We start from the raw sequence: 22,473 nt of genomic DNA, 5'->3' as shown, positions 1-22,473 counted from the left end.
GATAAGATGTCTTACCTTATTTCTCATTTTTTTCTTGAATCTTCTGTGATCAGGATTTGGACTGCCATTTCTCCACAGCTCACTTGTCAAGATCAGTTCTCACCTGACTTGACCTATGGACAGAGTTTGACAGTTGAGCACATAATGCCCCTTGATAACAGTTTTCTTTACTTGCCTCCTAGGATGTCACTCCCTTGGTTCTCCTCCACCCCTCTGGCCTGCTCCTTCTCAGACTCCACTCTTTGCTGTCCTCATTTTTTCCATGACTGTCCTCTGACCTCATTGTCTTTTTCCCTTCTCTCTCTGGAGAGATTTGATTTATAAACCAAACTGCTTACTTAAATTTCAGTTTAGAGGTCTAATAGATTTCTCAAACTTAGCTTGTTCTTAAATAAACTCCACATTCTCTCCTGCAGCCTCCAACTCTGTGCTTCCCGTAGATTTTCACATCTTGGTACACAAAGAATTCATCCTCCTAATTGCCCAAGCCAAAAACACTTGGAGATCTGCTAAATTCTACTCTTTCTTACACTACATCCAATCCATTAACAAATCCTGTTGATTCTTCCTCTGTAATATTCAAAATTGAATAGGGTCACTGCTGCCATCTTGGTGTGAGACACCATCATTTCTCACTTGGAGTACTGTATAAACTTCCTTACTAGTCTCTCCATCTCTAACCATGTCACCTGTCAGTCTATTCTCTATGTATCAGGATAGGATGTTACTTTTAAATCACATCTCAGATCACAATTTTTCTTCCACTCGAACACTTTCAAAGCTTTCATATCTTATTCAGGCTAGAATCCAAAGTCTTTTCTGTAGCCTATGTACCCCTACACATTCTACCTGCTTCCAGAACCTTGTATTCTCAGGACTTAGCCTCCCTGCTTTCTTGCTAATTCCGGCCACATCTTGCTATTTTTTTGAATACACCAAGTATGCTCTTGCCACAGGACCTTTACACTTACTGTTCCCTTTGCTTAGAAACCCTTGGAATCAGCTGTGTGGAAATTCAGCTATTTACTGATTTCTAGAAAGCTAACATGGGGCATATGTTTATGAGTATGTAACGCCGCAATTAGCCTCAGGTAGCACATTGCATATTCAAACATTAATATTTCTGAATGAAACATTAAGAATATCCATGCTAAGTGGCATAAATAAAGACTTAGAATTTCCTTGTCAGGTCCAATTTGGGGGCAAAATGAGGTCAACTCTGGTTTTGTTGACAAATGATTTAAGAAAAAACCCCAATTTTCAGACCTTTGGGGATTTTGGAATTGCAGATGAGAAATTCTGGATCTGTAACTACATGGCTTGCTCCCTTATTTATTATTTTTTTCTAATCCTTATGCAGTGGTAATGTGTAGTCAGGAAAGATCTCTATCTTTTCTTTTGTAGAGCAAGTCTGGCATGTGGAGAGTGTCCAGGCAACAATAACTGAAAGGAGGAATGAGGCCCATTTTTCACTCAAAAATATCTGCTATTTAGAAGACATTGTTACCAGTTTAAGAATAGTTAACCATTACCAAAAACAAATTGGTTAGTAATAGTTAACTCAAGCACATATAGTATTTGGAATATCAGTAATACTTAATGGGCGTGTCATCAGCTGACACAAAACCTCTTATCTGCGCTAGTGCCTGGTAGCCTAATTAGTTGGACTCTGTTGCATTGATTTGTTATTGACCTGGCATGTAACTTTAAATAGATTTTTAGTATAATTTTATTCTTCATTTGATCACCCTGTACCTTAGAGCATTTTCATGCAGTTGATCAAAGATATAGTCACTGTTTGAAAGCAAGTAAAATTAAAAACTTTAATGCTCATATACATTTTAATTATCACGTATCAAATTAATTGAAAATAGAAGGGCAAAACTTCCATTAAAATCACTTGAAATTGTAACATTCATTTATATATCCCTTACATAAATGAACTTATTTCTCTCTAAAGAAAATGTGAATAATAAAGTACTGTAATGATATTTGTCTTAGTTTTGGTTGAGTATCCACAGGGAGAAAGTTAGGCATGAGTAGGAATTATTGTAAAACCACTTTTCCCAGTGGTTCTCTAGCAAGAAAGATTTTATATCCTTTCAGAAATTAATCATTTTTTTTCTTCTTTTGAGCTTTGAGACCATAATTGTATTTAAATTGCTAATCTGTTTGGAAGTCTACATAATAAATTGTTTAACATTTGTATTGAATCAAATTTGTAATTTCTACAAAACTTTCAAAACATTTGAAAAATTAAACTTAAGAAAATGGAAGTGTTACTAGAATTTTACTGTATTTTAGAAGTTGGCTTCTGATCTACAGACTGAAATCTTTCTTCAATCATGAATTTTTATTGCTTTTCCTTCATAGACTAGACAGAGCAGATGCGATTTTATTTTTTAATTCCCATTATGGGGTGATCTTTCTTTGTTTGGGTTTTGTGGAAAGGATACTACGGTAGTGATACTTCAGTTGTAGAAGAAAATGCTATTTTAAACAAGAGTAGTGAGGTACTTGCATCCTTAAACTTAGCAAATGAGGCTTGAAGTAGTCAGTGTTTTTGAAGGTCTTCCTCTCTGATCACAATGACTTATATTCAACAGTGCTAATAAACGAAATAAACATGGATGCCTCTTCTGCCACAGAGGCACAGGTGGACATCTTGGTGGCAAGCCTCATGCAGTGTGACACATGGCACAACCCAACATGGGGGCAGTGAGCATGCAGCTTGAGCTAGGAGTCATCTTACAGATACTTCACTGTAGATTTGTGTTTTTCTGTGGAACAGCCATCATGCAAGATATTTATATAGTGTGGTATTTGTGTTTTATTAAAGGTTCCTTATAATGTCTTAAAAATAGTCAAGACCTGATCGGTACAACCTATTTAGAAGCCAAAGTTCCTCCACCCTGCTCTGTGCTATCTATATAAATGATATTTTTGACTCTGTCCTTTATAATGTTGGCACCCTGTGCATATTAGATGTAATCAGGGCTGAAAGGAAACTTGAATCCATCTGGAAGCAATAAACTTTTCTAAAAGACTGCACAGTGTTATTTAATCCTGTGACTTCTTACTGTGAGTGAAATTAAGGTTTGATGCAGTTGTGTCACATCGTATTGATATCAAATTTATCTTTCTAAAAAATACAATACTATTATAGCACAGTAGAGAAGAGCTTGCTGTAATCCTATAAGCTATTTTGCTTCGATTACATGTTCTATGGTATTAGAAAATATATAATATACCTGATCTAAAATGTTAAATTTTCTCTGAAATTTTCACATTATCAAGTCATACTTTCTTACTTTAATTTTGGTCTTTTATCATAGTACTAATTAATTATGTGGTAAAAAATTATTACGACAAAAGGCATGGAGAAGAAACTGTTAAAACTTTTTAAATTGGGAACACACTTGAATAAATAACATTATTCAAAACATCAAACACTGAGCTTAATTCATATCGGATTCTATGAATCAATATAATGCTTTTTAGAAAAAATTCTATCTTCTGATTTCTACTCAAAAATGGCTTTTTAAATTTTCCTTTAAATATATAGGTAGAACATCATATTTTATGTGAATAGGAGGCTGAATATTATCAACTGACCAGCATAATTTACAGTTTTTGTATGTTTACTAAGTTGTAATTTTTTTTTTTTGCATTTGCCTAAGTCCAACTGAAATGAATTTAAAAGTTAGGATATTTGACTATATTTTATTGGTAACTTCACTTTAATATTTCTTCCTTAGAATCAGTTATCACTAGATTTACTTAGAGTTTTTGAATGCCAAAAATAAAACAGAAACCAAATGTGTTTGTCAAATATATACTTTTAATGATGGAAACGAAAGACACATATCTCTCATATGCCTAGCATATTAAAAATAAACATGAACTTTGTCTTGAAAGTTATTACATTGGATATTTAAATAAAATGGATTGGCGACATTAAAATTGTTTAGCACTTTTCCATTGTCTCCACTAAGTCTAAGCCTTCAAGTCCTCGTCAAATTAATAAAGATTTACAAATATTTTTAGAATATCTCAAATGTGTACTTTTTGAGGTATAATTGATGTAAAACATATTTTTAGATGTACAGTGTAATGATTTGATACTTGTGTACATTTTGAAATGATCGCAAGTATAGTTCATATCATCACTATATATGGTTACAAAATTTTAATTTTTGTGATGTTTTAAAATCTGCTGTCCTAGCAGCTTTCAAATATGCAAGACAGTATTATTATTATTTTTTAGGGCTGCAACTGAGGTATACAGAAATTCTCAGGCTTTGTGTAGAACTGGAGCTAGGGCTTCTGGCCTACGCCACAGCCACAGCAATGGGGGATCTGAGTGGCATCTGCGACCTATACCAATGCTGGATCCCTGACCCACTGAGCAAGGCAGGGATCGAACCTGCATCCTCATGGATACACTTTGGATTAGTTCATGCTGTGCCACAACAGGAACTCTTGCAATACAGTATTATTAACTATAGTCACCATGCTGTACATTATATCCCCCTGACATTTTAAAACTGGACATTCTTACCTTTGGACCTTCCTCAACCACTTGCTACCCCTTACCTCTGACAATCACCTGTCCATTCTGTGTCTACAAGCTTGTGGTTTTTGTTTCTGTGTTTTAAGATTTCACATATAAGTGAGGTCATACAGTATTTGTCTTTCTTTGTCTGACATTACACTTAGGATAGATGCCCTTAAGCTTCTATCCCAGGTATCTCACAGGCAAGATTTCTTTGTTTTTATATTTGAATAATATTCCATGGGGTATGTGTGAGTGTGCGTGCATGATGCACATATGTGTGTGACATTTTCTTTATCCATTGATGGACACTTAGGTTGTTTCCATATTTTAGCAATTCTGAATATATTTGCATTTAAATTTACTTTTGTATGTTCAGTATATGTAGCTTTTGGTAGTTTCTCTTTATTCTACCACTCTGCTCCCTTCACACACATACAGTGATTCCTCAACCACAAATGTGCCGTACCTGGCATCTGAAAAGTGGACTAATGATAAGTTCAGGAGTCCTGGAGCATGATGAGGTGAATTTCTTCTAGTCCATTTCTGGATGGTCGGGATAATGGCATTCTCTTTCTAGCTGTCTTTGCTCCTTAGATAAACTTTTTCTTCTCTGGTGCTAAGCTCATGCTTCATTAAGTAAAAATTATCAGTTCCTTTAGTCTCCCATGTCATGGTTCTGCTTCCTTCCAGCAATACAGATCTGCACATGCTAAGTTCAGATACTCTGGACTTAGAGTATTATTCTGAATACTTTCCTGGCTTCTTAGCAAATAATGACAGTCTTAAAGGTAAAACTGAATGGGAGTGCTGTAAAAGTGAGCCTTTTAGTGTCTCTCAGAAGCAAAGCCCTTCAGATGATCTGGAGGACTATGTGATAACTTTTCTGTTACTATTATGAGGTGACAGGGGATTGGACCTGCCTAGGGAGGGCATTTGATTGCTAGTAATGGTGGAGGTGAAAGCAAAGTCATCATGACTATGTTGATATGAGTAGCAATCAGCTTGGACTGTGAGATAGAAGGGCCTTTACCACGCAGGAAACCCATACCCAGCCACAGTCTTTAGATGCTGGCAATAGAAGCCATCATTGTGGCTTCATCTAGTTCTGTTTCCACTGTCTAGAAAGTTTCAGGTCATGGAAGAGGAAGACTTCCATAACCTTTGCTCTCATAGAAACAGTTGTCTGTGGAGATTGTTACATTAATGTTAGCAGTTTAATATCCACACAGGAGTGGCTGGAATGTTAGGCTTTCAAATATAGTAAAGAAATAAGCTTTTGAAATAAGCTTTTGAATTTACCCTAAACTATTATAGTCTCATCTTTCTCTAATCCCTTCCCCATTGCTATTTTTTTTAAAGGTAGTTGACATTTAATTAGTGTGGGGAAAAATATATATAAATTAAGTTCTTAAAAGTTTTCGAGGGACCTGTGTGCCTTCACTTCTGTTAAGTTAGGATTTCTGCTAAGTGACTACCTTTCAGCTGAGTGGTACTGGGCCAAAGGAATTCAGAGGGACTGGAAAAATAAAGGCTGTTTCTTGGAGGAGGGGCTCAATGTACTTTGACAGATGGTTAATGTTTGAAAAGATTAGAGTCAAGAAGGCCTTCCATTTGCTGGGAAATGAAGGAGCAAAGGTTCAGAGGTTGAACTACATATACTGTGATTAAAATATTATCTGATTGATGGTAAATATAGTCAATAACAAAATTTTATTGGACGCCCAGCCTGTGTTTGAAGTATTGAGCTAGGTGCTGGGATACAGAGCTGAGAGTTGAGGAGGAGGATGAAGATACTGGTGAAGTAAATTGCTGAGAAATTAGAAAAAGGAAGACTCATTACTAAACTTCTGAGGTGCATGAGGAATCTGTGCAAAGGTCATCTAGGAGAATATATAAGAACTGTATTTCATGTACGAGCTGATATACATAACTTATAATGCCAAAAAAAGACTAGATTATAAGAGTAAGATGAACCAATTAAGGTATTTTCCGTGTGTGCTATTCTTAGACACTCTCTATTTATAAATGTTTTTCCTAAAGAATAGAGGTGGAAATGGACATATAAAATGACAGAGGCAAACACAGAAGTATACAATAAAATCAAGGAATAAATAGTCCCAGTAGAAGTACATAAGTGCCTTGGTTAAAGTAGAAATGACAAAACCAGTCAATTGCATGATAAATTCATGTTTTAGAATATGAAATACACAATATGAAATTGTGAACCATTCTTTTATTTTACTAGGTTTAGATATAGTAGGACTTACTGCAAAGATAGCCTAAAACATTGGATGATAAAATCTTAGTTACTTGATGAGATATGAAACCATAAAAATGCATGAATCACACCATTTTTCTTAGGTTAGCCCTATCGCACAACACTATAGGTAGACCAGGGGTTCTTGAGCTTTTTGGTCTTGGAACACCCCTCCCCCCTTGTTTTTTTCACAGCTGCACCTGGGACATATGGAAATTCCCATTCTAGGAGTTGAATTGGAGCTGCAGATGAGGCCTGCACCACAGCCATGGCAACACCAGATCTGAGCTGCATCTGCGACCTATGTGGCAACACTGGATCCTTAACCCACTAAGTGATACCAGGGATTGAACTTCTGTCCTTACAGAGACAATGTTCTTAACCTGCTGAGCCACAATGGGAGCTCTTTGGAACTCCTTCATACTCTTAAATTATTAAAAACCACAAAGAGCTTGTGTTTATATTACCTAAGTTGTACTTATTTATATTAGAAATTACAAGACATTAAAATATTAAATATAACAATAAATCTATTGCATTTTAGCATAAATAATATTTTTTACTAAAAACTAGTTTCCAAAAAAACCCCAATCAATACCATTTTCTCAACTACTTTACATTTTGCAAATCTCTTTTATAGAAAGACACAGCCTTTTCATATGATATCACTTATTATATGAATTGAATAAAAAAAGGTTACAAATGAACTTATTTACAAAACAGAAGCAGAATCACAGACTTTGAAAACCAACTTATGGTTACAAAAGGGGAAAGGTGAGGATGAGGGATGGATTGGGTGTTTGGGATTGGCATATACACACTATTATATATGGAATGGATAGTCACTGGTACCTGCACAGGGAACTCTGTGCAATATTCCACAATAACCTATATGGGAAAAAATATGAAAAAGAATGGATATGTGTAGATGTATATATATATATACATATATATATATATATGTATATATATAGCTGAATCACTTTGCTGTTTAGCTGAAATTAAGACAACATTGTAAATCAACTATACTTCAGTAAAATTTCTTTTTAAATGAAAAAAAGACACAGCCTTCATTAATAGCCTTACTAAAAGCTAAATTTTTCAGGATTGTGTCTGCATTCAGTTTGTTGTATCTTTTTTTGAAATGATTTTTATTTTTTCCATCATAGCTGATTTACAGTGTTCTGTCAATTTTCTACTTTACAGCAAGGTGACCAAGTCACACATACATATACACATTCTTTTTTCTCACATTTTCATGCTCCATCATAAGTGACTAAATATAGTTCCCAGTGCCGTATAGCAGGATCTCATTGCTTATCCATTCCAAAGGCAATAGTCTGCATCTATTAACCCCAAATTCCCAGTCCATCCCACTCCCTGCCTCTCCCCATTGGCAACCACAAGTCTGTTCTCCAAGTCCATGAGTTTCTTTTCTGTAGAAAGGTTCACTTGTGCCATATATTAAATTCAAGATATAAATGCTATCATATGGTATTTGTCTTTCTCTTTCTTACTGACTTCATTTGGTATGAGAATATCTAGCTCCATCCATGTGGCTGCAGATGGCATTATTTTGTTCTTTTTTATGGCTGAGTAGTGCTCCATTATATATATGTACTAAAAATTAATTCATCTGTCAGTGGACATTTAGGTTGTTTCCATGTCTTGGCTATCTGCAATGAACATGCAGGTGTGTGTGTCTTTTTCAAGGAAAGTTTTGTTGGGATATATGCCCAAGAGTGGGATTGCTGGGTCATATGGTAGTTTTATATTGAGTTTTCTAAGGTACCTCTGTACTGTTTTCCATAGTGGTTGTACCAGTTTACATTCCCACCAACAATGTAGGAGGGTACCCTTTTCTCCACACCCTCTCCAGCATTTGTTATTTATGGACTTATTAATGATGGCCATTCTCACTGGTGTGAGGTGGTACTTCATAGTAGTTTTGATTTGCATTTCTCTAATAATCAGTAATGTTGAGCATTTTTTCATGTGCTTTTTGGCCATCTGTATATGTTCTTTAGAGAATGTCTATTCAGATCTTTTGCCCATTTTTCCATTGGGTTGTTGGCTTTTTTGGTGTTGAGTTGTTTTAGTTGTTTGCATATTTTAGAGATTAAGCCCTTGTCAGTGGCATCATTTGAAACTATTTTCTCTCATTCTGTAAGCTGTCTTTTTGTTTTGTTTTTTATGGTTTCCTTTGTTGTGAAAAAGCTTGTCAGTTTGATTAGGTCCCATTGGTTTATTTTTGCTTTTACTTCTCTTGCTTTGGGAGACTGACCTGAGAAAACATTTGTAAGGTTGATGTCTGAGAATGTTTTGCCTCTGTTCTCTTCTAGGAGTTTGATGGTGTCTTGTCTTAAGTTTAATTCTTTAAGCCATTTTCATGCATGTGTGTGAGGGTGTGTTCCAGTTTCATTGATTTATATGCAGCTGTCCAGTTTTCCCAGCATCACTTGCTGAAAAGACTGTCTTTTTCCCATTTTATATTCTTGCCTCCTTTGTTGAAGATTAATTGACCGTGTGTGTCTGGGTTTATTTCTGGGTTCTCTCTTCTGTTCCATTGGTCTGTCTGTTTTGGTACCAGTACCACACTGTCTTAATGACTATGGCTTTGTAATAGTGCCTGAAGTCTGGGAGAGTGATGCCTCCTGCTTGGTTTTTGTTCCTCAGGATTGCTTTGGCAATTCTGAGTCTTTTGTGGTTCCATTTAAATTTTCAGATGGTTTGTTCTAGTTCTGTGAAAAATGTCATGGGTGATTTGATAGGGATTGCACTGAATCTGTAGATTGCTTTGGGTAGTATGGCCATTTTTACAATATTAATTTTTCCAACCCAAGAGCATGGAATATTTTTTCATTTATTGGAGAAAAGCTGAAAGCCTTCCCACTAAAATCTGGAACAAGACAAGGATGCCTACTCTCACCATTTTTATTCAACATAGTATTGGAGGTCCTAGCCACAGCAATCAAACAAAACAAAAAGTATCCAAATTGGAAGAGAAGAAGTAAAATTGTCACTGTATGCAGATGACATGATACTATATACAGAAAAACCTAAGGACTCAACCCCAAAACTACTTGAACTGATCAAGGAATTCAGCAAAGTAGCAGGATACAGATTAACATTTAGAAATCAGTTGCATTTCTGTATACTAACAATGAAATATTAGAAAAGGAATACAAAAATACAATACCTTTTAAAATGTCACCTCAAAAAATCAAATACCTGGAAATAAACCTGACCAAGGAGGTAAAAGACTTATATGCTGAGAACTATAGAACATTAATCAAGGAAATTAAAGAGGATTCAGTTTGTTGTAATTTTGTTTTAGTTAAAGTATATAAGGAAAATCCAGTTGGTCATAGATATTGTTTAGAAAAGGAAACGTATTTTAATAATGTTTTCACGTAATTGTGGATATCCTTCTTTGATACTGTTGTAAAACTTGGTAAGTGCTGATTTCTTAAATGTTAATTACAAAGCAGGATCTGAAAACATATCAATTAACCTCTTATAGTCGGTTAATTGAAAGTGTATTGGTCTGTCTTGTACTTCAAATGAATCTTTTATTATGCATGATTTTATAACATCCTGCATTGACTATGTGGAAAATTTGGTCTGATGAGTTATACAGAGCTTCCAAATGTTGATATTTTATTATATAACATCTAAAAAATATCAGGTACATTAACATCACTGCCAGTATCACCAGAAAATTCTTTAATTATTGGGAAGCTGTCAAGCTCACCATGGTAGGTACAAGTTTTACAAAATTCTATTTTGCTTGAAAACTAGACTTTCATCATTGACAGCAAATATTCTCAGTTGTTTTTCTTAAGTGACTGGCTCACTTTGCTCAATTTCCAGAAAACATTTGTTCAGCTTCCAGAAAACATTTGTCGAATACTCATGTCTGAATGCCGTAGTCTGTTAGTCTGTCTTTCAAGCAAAAATCGTCTACCACAAACACCAGCAAGTCACAATGCAAATAATATAAATGCTTTTCCCAGAGAGAACCATCACTGTCATTTGTAGCAGAAATGTTTTTTGCACATTTCCCATTTCATTGCACATAATGTTAAAAAATATAGTAAAGGGTAGGGATTTTAAAAAAATTATAGTTTTACTGCTTCATCGACAGCTAAGTGAAACTTTTTTTTTTTTTTAAACTGTAAGTTTGAGGTGGTGAGCAATGAAACAATTATTAGTGAAATTTGGTGTTGCTGCCTCGATTCATACTGACACCAGGAGTTTTAACCACTGTTGCTTTGCAACTGTCAGCATGGTGAAAAAGGCTAATAACATCTTTAGCATTATAATAAAAATCATTTTGGCCCTTTGTACCTCCTGAGACTACACATTGAGAACTGCTGATGGAGGTGTTTGGTTTAAATATCTAAATGACTGGCTTAATTTGCTAATTTCTCCATTACTTGTCTGCACAAAACAACAGTGTAAATATAGACACACTTTTATTAATAGAAATTTGGGAAAAAAACTGAAGAGCTCACTAAAAAATATTTGGAACATGAGTAAGTTATATATCAAGAAAAAACTTTAGAAGAGATTGTCTATGATTGGGAGTCAGTCTAAATTTTTGATTGTACTTTTTTAAAATGTGGCATTTATGATTAATCATAGACTATGTAATTTAAAATTGTTAATATCACTTTGAATCATAGGTATTAAATGTTTTGAATTAAGAATTATTTGTTCCCTGTCTATATTTGAAATCATCAAACCAAAGAATAATATTTAAATTTTTGGACTGATTAGTTTATTTTGGACTTTATGCAAAGCACCTGTGTATCTTCAAGTGGTTAAGTTTGTAAGAGAAGTATCTAAGCTGTTTACACAGGATAGCAGTAAGGAGGGAAAATTGCTGATAGAAATCAAACAGTAGTTTTTTATTTGGTGTGATAAAAATATGATTTTGGGGTATTGGATCAGCATTTATCTCTCTCAATAAATTGTACATTTAGAATTTCCTCTATAATTCTTTTACTAGATAAAAATTCTCTTCTTGTTACTCTTGATAAGTGCATTATTTAGGAACTGAAACTTTTCTGCTAACAAATGTTAAGTCATAATTCTTGAGGATAGTAATGCATTGTGATGGTTTTTCAGTAAATTACTGGAGCGGCCCTATTTGTTTAAACCCTGGTTTAACCTGATTATTAACAATTGTGTTTTCTTCTTACAATTAAAGTGTATTCAAATTTATTGGTCCCTTGCTTCACAGATTTATCTCAGTATGTGGTGTATTCAAACAGAATTTTGTATTTTTAATTAGGGGATTAGATAAGTAAGTCTGAAGAGCCAAAAAAAAAAAAAAAATTGTTAGCCATCACATTGCTTAACCATCTCATAGACCATAAGTGTGTGTCTACACTATGTTGTGGGAGCTGTCTATCAGACAGGCTTGTTTTTCAGGCAGTGTTTTAAAGAGTGGACATGTGCAGGAACTGTGAGCACAATTAGCGCCAAGCAGATAAATCCAGCTCTAATCCTGTTTACGGTCTGCATCAGACAGATGTGCCAAGATTGATTCAGACAAGCCCTGGGCTTACAGTAATATTTTTAAAAGTGCCATTCACTGTTCTATTTTTGTTAAACCTTTGCTAAATATTCTTAAGTGTTGTTGGTTTTACTCTTCTTGTTAACTACCGTAACCTACTTTAATCAGGGCCTGCTTTGCTCTCATGGTGACAGGGTAACCTGCCAGGAAAGGTTATCTTTATTCCCTGTAATTAAATTGACTTTTCCCCCCAAGAAAATACAACAATAGGAAGTGGGTGCTGAATTAAATAAATAGCATGATATCCAATAGACGTATACTTAAATCCTGTGCTAGAACAGATGGTCCCAGCATCTCTGTAAGTAATGTGAGAGGACAGTTAATGTTCTGAAACAACTAACTATAACCAATATGATCCTAATGAACCAATAGATTTAAAATAATAAACCTCATGCCACAAGGAAAAATTATGTATCATCTGTAAGGTTTTAATTCTCATAAGCTTCGAAAAAAGTGTCCATAAATACTTTTTCGTATTTTTATCTACTGTTATCAAATATCAGTTTATGGATTAAGTTTTGTTTCATATTTTTCACTGATAAAGGTATGTTTAATATTAAGGTAAAATTAAAGGAATATGTAAACTATAGCCCCCCAAAGTATATTTTTAAAATTCTTTAGTTTCTCTTTTATACAAGGTCTGAATGTGTTTGGATGTGCATGGAAATGTGCCTTTGCATACAATTATGAAAACATTTGCTGTTATTCATGGCAGAAACTGGTTTGTACTACAACAGAAGTGGCTGGCCTGGGTATCGAAGCAGTTATCTTGCAGATAAAAAATTAAGCAGAGATAAAAGACCTAAATATGTTTGAGCATTTTGTAAATTTATCGATAAAGTAGTTTATAAATCAAAAGCAATATTTTTCTGATTCACATAGAGAATAAAGATAGTCTGAGTCATTCTTAAGGTACTACTTATAAAGGGGTGTAGTTAGGTGGTCAATTTTTCAAAATTTTATTGGAGGATAGTTGACTTACAATGTTGTTAGTTTCAGGTGTATAGCAAAGTGAAAAATTTCCGTTCTATTTCAGATTCTTTTCCCATATAGGCAGGTGCTCAATTTTTATAGACTCCAAGATAATAGTCTTCTCTCTGAATATGGTTTATTTTCTTTTTTTGTCTTTAATCTTGTTTCTCATAAATATTTGTGTTTTCTACATGTTTCCCAAAGAGTAAGTGTGTTGGTGTGGGTTAAGGAGAAACAATGACCTTTTTAGATTTTCAGTTTATCCTATCAGTTGATCTCCAGAACTTTCAGCCTTAGCTGGGGGTTAGCCTGAGGGCTTTCCACCTAGAAACCTGAGGAACCTTTGGCCCTAGCTCTTTCAAGTCTTAGAAACCAATGTCCAGCTGCCCTGCAGAGCCAGCTGGTCCACTGCTTATATCTTAAGATCTTCAAAAACAAAACAAAGACATAGACAATCACCATTTAATCTATGATGGACTAAACAATATTTATACAGTTCCAAGCCATTAGATAAAAAACATTTTAAATTCAAGTTCACAGAATTCTAAGTTTTATTACTAAAGACCATATTCAGAATGAGAAAATAATTTTCTGCAAAACTAATAATATACACATCTTCACATCTGTTGGGAAACAGTTTTATTCAAAGTCAGGTGAGGCCTGTGATTAGAAAGAACTGGGCAGATTTCCTCATGTCACAGGAATGATTAACACTGTAGAAATGAATAACAGACCAGAACATGTATGCAGGAAATTGGCACCTGAGTTATTTCTATAGCTACTGAGAATAATAGAGTGCTGAAGAACATTTGTATATTTTGTTAGGAATTTGTAAAAGAACATTTGTATATTTGTTAGGAATTTGTAAAAGAAGCAAAAACTATTTTATTTACAGATCAATTATGTTTATTTTCATTTCAAATAAAAACAAAATGTTTATTCTAAATCTGTGGTTCTCTCTTAGTTTCCTTTTGTCTCAGTGGCAAAGAATTAATTCATGTGAAACCCCAAATTTGAACCTGTGGGCAAATGCGGGAAAAGATTGGAAGTTTGAGCAGATAAAGCAGGAAATACCACTCATAGAGAGTTACATATATTTTCAGAATTTTCACTTCTGTCAGCTTCAGTTGCTACAATCTAACCTTCCATTTCCCTGATGGTCACCTTGAAGCTTCTGATGAAATACAGGTTTGAATCACGCATGTCCACATATATGCAGATTTTTTTTCCTCTAGTAAATAGCAGGCAGTTGTCTGCATCCTTGCATGTGGAATCATGGATGGGGGAAACTGGATATGGAGGGCCAATTATAAATTGTATGTGGATTTTTGATATCACTGAGGGTGCGCCCTTTACCCCAGAGGTGTTTAAGAATCAACTTACTACTCAAGTTAGGACACATTGGTGGTTTTACTATTTTCCTAGGGACTAGTTAGAGATAGAACAATGGTTTGGCAACTGTTTAAAGTTTGGCTAGAACAAAAAATAGATCCAGAGGGTCAGATGAGAGTGTGTTTACTTGAAGAGGGATCTTACTTCTGTGCAGTGTTGGAAAGACCAGCCAAAGCTCTTGGATTTAAATCTCAGATCTAACCCCAAATAGCCATACAACCATGGATAAGTTACTTAAACACTCTATCCTGCATTCTTTCTCTTTTAGGAAAATATATTTATCTAGGGTTAGTGTAAAGATTAAATGAGATAATAGATGTAAAGTGCTTAGGGCAGTGTCTGGCATAGAGCTCATGTTCTGTAATATTAGCTATCCTTACATTTTAGAAAATCAAATTTTAAAAATTAAAGTGAGTAATAGGATCAGGAACTATTTTAGGATGAGCAAAGGAAGCCATCTTTTTCAATTAATTACAGAAATATTTACATTGTAGGAAAACTAAAAATTCATATACACAAACTAAATCACAATCTCACTTGCTTTCCAAGTTTTCCTTACATATGTGCATATGGAAATATATTCCACATACACTGTGTATTCAATAAATATATGCAAAACAGTAATGGCAATGTGGTTCACTGTTTTAGACACTTTTCTTGTCAGATTTCTACATTTAATGGCTGAATAGCATTCTGGTACATGAATATGCTTTATTTTCCAGAAGCAATACTCAGTGTTACACATTTAGGTTGTTTCCAAGTTTCACTCAAATAATGCTTGGGTAAGTATTCTTTTAGCTAAATTGTGCATATTATTTATTCCCTTAGGGTTAAATCCTAGAAGTAATTTGCTGGATCAAAAGTAGGCATATTTTAAAGCATTTTCCTTTCTCTTCATTTAAAAAAATTTACCAAAGGTAATGGGAAGTTTAAAAGAAAAAATGAATCTTATACTCCCTCTTACCTCTCTTTTAAGAGGTAGCCGCTATTAAGTTTTTTTATGTGTTTTCCACTTGAGTTTTCTTTTCTCTTTTCAATGAATGATCAAATCCTTCAGATTATTTTGTCACTTGCTTGTATTCGACGTACTCATATGTCTTAAACGTGAATGTCTTTCCAGATCAGAACACAAGAGATCTTCTAACTTGCTCATTTATGAGTTGCAGAAGATTAAACCATTCCTCTATTGAAGACATAAGAGTACTTCAAATATTTTTGTTATTAAAATACTACTGCAATTAACATTTTGAAATCTTTTGATACATATTCCTGACTTGTACTCCAGCAGTTACCATTTTTGCATTCCCACCAGTGCTGGGACTGGTTCCCTTTACCCACACCATCACTGAGGTTTATTTTTGATCTTGTGCCAGTCTAAAAGGCAAAAAAAAATGGTGTCTTGTTGTTTTAATTTGCATTTCTTTGATTACTAATTAGATTGAACTTTCTCATATGTTCATTGGACCATTTGCATTTCTTCTTTTGTGAAATGCCTGTCTTGGGTCTTTTATGTAATTTTCCACTAAAGTGTTTCTTTTCTTGATTAAATAGATTATTTAACTGTCATATGTTGCAAATATTTCTGCCCAGTTGGCCTTTGTTTGTGACTTCTCTTTATGGGACTCTAGGACTTTATAGGCATTAAATTACTTTTATATTAAGTATCACAGTCTCTGAATGTCTTCCTTTAGTTCAGTGTTTATGGCTTTACTAATTTATGGTTATATAAAGTTCTCTCTAACCTAGGAATATTGGTGTATTTGATGAAATATAGATCTATTTTTTTCTTTTCTCTTTTAAAGATGAACCAGTCCTAAATCACCGTTTACTGAATATTTGCTCCTGAGCTTGGATAGTACAATTATCACATTGGTGACTTTTAAAACACATACAGGTGTCTCTTTGGACCATTCATTTATCTATTTCTAGATGTTTAAATTATTACAGCTTTACAGAACATTATGTTATCTAATCAGGTATGCACTTCTCATTACTGTTAAAACATTTTCTTAATATATTTATTCCAAGAAAATTTGCAAGTCATTTGATTAGGTTCCTTGCCCCTTACACAGAGAAAATACCATTGAGATTTTGATTGGGGTTGCATTATAAGTAGTTATTAATATGAGAATACTGGCATAAAAATATGTAATCTTAGAACTTGATATACCTATGTTTATTCAATGCTTTGTCTCTCAGTGTATTTTGAATGGCCTTTTCCACCAAACAAGTCCAAGATCATTTTGCTGATTTTGTTCCTAGGATAATAATTTGCCTAAGATCTCTTTATCTCCAATATGCTTTCTTTCTAGGTATTGATAGATTTGTAACCAGCTTCCATACTGGATATATACTTATTAGTTCTAATGATTTTAAGTTGATTCTTTTTGGGTTTTGTAAATATATTTATACTATCTATAAAGAGTTATAGTTTCAGCTCCCCCTCCAGCCCTTCTACCACCAGTTGTTTTAATTTCATTCCCCTTATGTGATAGTGGTGAGAAAGTCTAGAATAATTGGCAATAGTAAGAGTGATAATAGGTATTCTTGCCCTTCTTGCCCTGTTTTGAGAAATTCTTTTAGTTCTTACTACTAAGTTGGATCTTGGCTGTTGGCTTGGTATCTTTAAATTTGCAACTTACAAGAGACTTTAAATAGGAATAGTCAATAAATTGTTTACTGCCAAAGTAAAGCACATATGGTAATAATTTAGGACTTTGAGTGAAAAGAGTATATTTCATCCTTTGCATTATTTTTTACCCTCAGTGGTCCCTCCCTCCCTTCCTCCTTTGGAGTGCTATTTGTTGTATGCTTGACTACATAAATAATCATGGTATGGGACACAAGGTTATAACAAATATAAGATTAGCCTAGAACAAATTGTCACATATGCATATATAATAAAGGACTAATTTCAAGAATATTTGAAGGACTCTGAGAAATTAATAAGAAATAGACAATCAACCAAAAAGAGGCATGTGTAGTGGCAGCTCTTCTAAGAAATACAAATGAAAAATAAATGCAAAGATATTCAACTTGATTGTTTGATTGATTTTTGGAAAAGAAATCACAAATATAGTCAAGAATATAAAGTCCCCTAAGGTAGATAAATGATAGGAGTTACCTGTACACATTCAGCTGTATGAAGCCGACCCCCTGAAGACCCCTATGTGGGAGGCCAGCTTCTTTATACCTCTTAGACACTGTTTACTATATGGATATTACACACCACAGGGTAAGGTTTTGTCACAACTGTTGACCAGCCGGCTTTACTCCATTCTTGAAGGTAGAAGAAGGATGTAGAATCTCCCTGGTCTTCCCCCAACCCCAATTGTTCTAGAGATCCTGGCCATATGTCTACCTGCCCAACAAGTGCAAATAGCTTTTAATAAGCTCACCAGCTGCAACTATCTTATTGATGATTTACTGTGAAAGAACTTGGTTTCCCTTGTATATGATACATACAATACAGCTTTTAGTTTCTAGTATATACTTCCTGACAAGGAATGAGAGCTCCTTGGGGAGTTTACATGATCCTGAAACTCTATGCTGTTATAAGAGGTTATTTTCAAAGACATCTGGAGATTGTAACTAAGGAGGCAGGTTGGAGGAACTCTCACTGTCCAGTCTATACAAATTTGGAGTATTCAAATGGAAATAATTTTAGTTAATTGAAAAGTTGAGTCTGTAAAAGGTCAAACTTCATTATATGATCAAAGGGAAAAGAGTCTAAAATATGTGAAAGCTGCATTTTCAAAGGGTGGTCTAGGACCAAACTTTTTTATGGGGTTAGTGAGGTCAAAGCTGTTTTCTTCTTATTATTAAGAACTTATTTGTTATTTTCACTCTTATTCTCTCTCAAGGGTACAGTGGAATTTTCCAGAGGCTGACATACAAGATGACACCATTGCCCCGATAGCTAATGAAGTGTATGCTTTGTATTTTTGTACTTAAAAAAGTCTCAGTTCCGAAGAGTAATATAGTACATATCAATAGATATAACCTACAAAAACAATTGGGGCCCTCAGTCTTGAAGAGTATAAATGGGTTCTGAGACCAAGAGTTTGAGAGCCATTGAACTAGAGAAAAGTCAATCTTACCAACACAAATAATCTATTAGTACTTACAGAGCAAAGGTAGGTTGACTCATTCTGTTCATGAAGACATATGGGACACTTTGGCCTATGGTGATACAGTGTTGATTCGTTTCAGTGATGATTGTAGTAACAGTGATGACTGTTTTCTAGTACATATAAATGTTTCCTGTTGCACTGATACTTTTGAGGGTTTTGAGTCTTTGATCACCCAGGTGACAATAGCAGTAGAAAGTACATGGAGGGGAGTTCCCGTCGTGGCGCAGTGGTTAACGAATCCGACTAGGAACCATGAGGTTGCGGGTTCGGTCCCTGCCCTTGCTCAGTGGGTTAACGATCTGGCGTTGCCGTGAGCTGTGGTGTAGGTTGCAGACGCGGCTTGGATCCCGCGTTGCTGTGGCCCTGGCGTAGGCCAGGGGCTAAAGCTCCGATTCAACCCCTAGCCTGGGAACCTCCATATGCCACGGAAGCAGCCCAAGAGATAGCAACAACAACAACAAAAAGACAAAAAGACAAAAAGACAAAAAAAAAAAAAAAAAAAAAAAAGAAAAGAAAGTACATGGAGGTGAAGCCTCAGCTTTCTGAGGAAATGACAGGCCTGAAATACTGCCTTTGGGTTCACCCTATCCCCCACTGCAAACACCAAGAGAAGATCTTCATTCTTTTTTGGTGGTACATGTGCCTTGTAAGCAATTGTGCTATCATTTGCAAGATGGTTAGGAGAGGCCAAAAAACTCCAGGAGAATGCAGAGAAGGAATATCATTGTGCCCGCTTAAGGGTAAAGGAAGCTAATAGAGGGTTTCTTCTTGCTGGGGCTGTTTTAGTGCTCATAATTACTTATGCATCTATTTCTATTGATTTTTTTCTCTCCTATCATGGGTCATATTTTTCTGTCTTTTTACATGTGTCATGATTTTTGATTGAATAAGACTGTGAATTTTACCATGTACAGTTGCTGAATATTTTTGAATTCCTATAAATATTCTTGTGTTTGTTCTAGGATGTTGTTACTGGAAACAGTTGAATCCTTTTAGGCTTGCTTTTAAGCTTTGTTAGGTAGAATTCAGAGCAGCTTTTGGTAAGCTCACTAAAGAGACAATACTCTTCCCAGTACTGCATTATTTTTCTGCTTTGGCTTGTGGAAACACCTGTATGATCTCTGAGCTTTGTTTTCTCTGACCCTTTGGGCAGCTCTTTCCCTGATCTCACACACATGCCTATCCATGCTCAGCTGAGGATTCAAGGGGCAGATCCACAGAGCTCTCTCTCTACATGCAGTTCTCTTGTCTATAATAATTTTCCCAGGGAACTCTAATCAACTCAGGGGGACCACCAGGCTTCACCAGGGTTCCCCTACTTGCTCTGTGGCCTGGGGACCCTCCTGGCAGTCGACTGGGAATCACATGGCTTCTTTATTTTCCCCCTCTCTGGGATCACTGTCCTCCTGTGCTACCTCATGTCCTCTGTCCGAAAACTAAGGTTTCTTATCTCTGGTGTACTCTTTGAGTTGTTTCAGGAGGAAGGTAAAATGAGTCCTTATGATTCCATGTTGTCCAGAGTGGAAGTTTTGAAAGTACTTTTTTTTTTTTTTTTTTTTTTTTGTCTTTTTGTCTTTTCTAAGGCTGCACCTGTGGCATATGGAGATTCTCATGCTAGGGGTCTAATTGGGGCTCTAGCTGCCGGCCGGGAATCTGAGCCGCGTCTGTGTCCTACACCACAGCTCATGGCAACGCTGGATTCTTAAACCCACTGAGCAAGGCCAGGGATTGAATCCGCAACCTCCTGGTTCCTAGTCAGATTCGTTAACCACTGAGCCATAATGGGAACTCCTGAAAGTACTTTTTTTCAAGTATAAAACATTCCTACTTTGAGAATCAGTTGAAATTGTCCATTATCACAATAATAAGTATTTTTTGACCTGTGTTTAAACATAACTAGTAAAATTTAATGCCATTATAAAATACAGTCATACTATAATAAGATTTCAGGTGGATCTTTCTTTTTACATTGGCAGGAATTCATGTTTTCTACTCATAGTAATCTTAACTATTTCCTTTCTGCGTGTTACTTTACCTAGAATGTACATTTCCTCCCCTTGCATATTGCCTTCAACGACCTCTCATAAACTCACTTCTGTAAGTGAATTCTCTTCTTTATATTATTTTACTCTGTCCCTATAAGTATCAGGAAGTCTCTTGCATGACACTAATTTATTATTACTGAATTGTTGCTTTGTTTATATTCTTGGAAGTTTTCATATATTGAATATTCTCAGATTCTGAAGGTCCTAAACCTTGTGCGGCAGGAACTCTCTTCCATTTTTTTCTATTTTTTATTCTTGGGAAAATCCAATTTTTCTTTTTCTTTTTTTTCCCTCTCCCTCTCATACAGGGCTTAACATAAAGCATAATCAATAAAATTACAGCTGATAAAGATTTTCTATTTTTTTCACTATTAATTATTCATATATGTAAGTTATAGAGACAGTAGTTTTGATTGGAAAACTTAATTTATTTTCAGGTGATTCCAAGTATGATTTTCTACGTAAAGAAGAATTTATTGAACTCAAGGATATATTCTCTGTCAAACTGAAATGGCGTTATTCTGTTAAACAACAGAAAAGTGGCACTTTATTAGGAATCACACTCTTCATATGCTTGAGAAAGGAACAAAATAAATTGAAGGACTCTACACTTGATCTTATTAATTTTAGTGAAGATCACTGTGACATATGGTTTAGACAATTCAAGGAAATCTTGGCAGGTAAGTACTCCTTATGGAAATTTTTAGTGAGTCTGGTTTTTTTGATGTAGGTTATTGATCTAAACATGATACTGTTTTATCAATATTCTAATCCTTGATTATGTTGATGTTATTTGCTTCTATTCTTAGTTTGTTAAGTGGTTTTATCATGAAAGATGCTGAATTTGGTCACATGCTTTTTCCCATCACTTGAAATGATCCCGTTTTTTCCCCTTTATTCTCTTAGTGTGGTGTATTATATTGATTTTTCATATGCTAAACTATCCTTGCATTCCAGGAAAAAATCCTACTTGGTCATAGTATATAATCCTTTTTAATACTTTATTGAATTTTGTTTGGTAGTTTTTTGTTGAGGTTTTCACATTAATATTTGTTAGAGATACTTCTGTGTTGTTTTGTTTTTGGTTTTTTTTTGTCCCTCGTAGTATCTTTGTCTGACTTTGATATCAGGGTAATACTGGCCTTAGAGAATGACATAGGAAGTAACTGTTGAATGATCAACTTCCATGAAAAAGATTTGAGAATCTGAAATAAAACAGTTTTTAAATAATTTGCATCATTTGAGAGTTGTTTTTGAAAGCATATTTAATTCTCAATTAATGTTTCTTTTGAGCTTATATCAGAATTTATCTTCCTTCCATCTACACATTAATAGCAAGTGAATATATGTACTGAGTGACTTGAGAATAGGGTTTTCTTTTTAAATTAAAGTATAGTTGATTTACAATATTGTGTTAGTTTCAGGTATACAGCAAAGTGACGTGGAGTGTGTATGTGTATATATATATATGTATATATATATATTTTTTCTATTATTTTCCATTGTAATTTATTGAAATATATTGAATATAG

At 34.7% G+C, this 22,473-nt stretch overlaps 1 protein-coding gene across 6 annotated transcripts in view; it reads left to right on the top strand.

Moving 5' to 3' along the window:
* The window catches only part of CERKL (ceramide kinase like), a 133,874-nt gene that overhangs the window by 27,688 nt on the left and 83,713 nt on the right, over positions 1-22,473 (top strand). For 4 of the 6 annotated variants that reach the window (XR_014829867.1, XR_014829866.1, XM_021075443.2 and 1 more), the window contains exon 2: positions 21,379-21,621. The exons of the other annotated variants lie outside the window; for them this stretch is intronic. Coding sequence is in view for 2 of the 4 variants with exons in the window: in XM_021075443.2 (XP_020931102.1) it covers positions 21,379-21,621 (243 nt within the window). In the remaining 2 variants the exon portion in view is untranslated. The remainder of the gene's footprint in view (positions 1-21,378; positions 21,622-22,473) is intronic. 6 annotated transcript variants of the gene reach the window in all.

Source organism: Sus scrofa, chromosome 15, assembly GCF_054392235.1.
Source record: "Sus scrofa isolate SSC_HxYL_T2T_F1_AM1 chromosome 15, Sscrofa_HxYL_maternal_Yorkshire_Landrace_v2.0, whole genome shotgun sequence".
NCBI lineage: Eukaryota > Metazoa > Chordata > Mammalia > Artiodactyla > Suidae > Sus > Sus scrofa.
The sequence above is the reverse complement of the archived record's forward strand: the minus strand, read 5'-3'. Positions and strand labels throughout refer to the sequence as shown.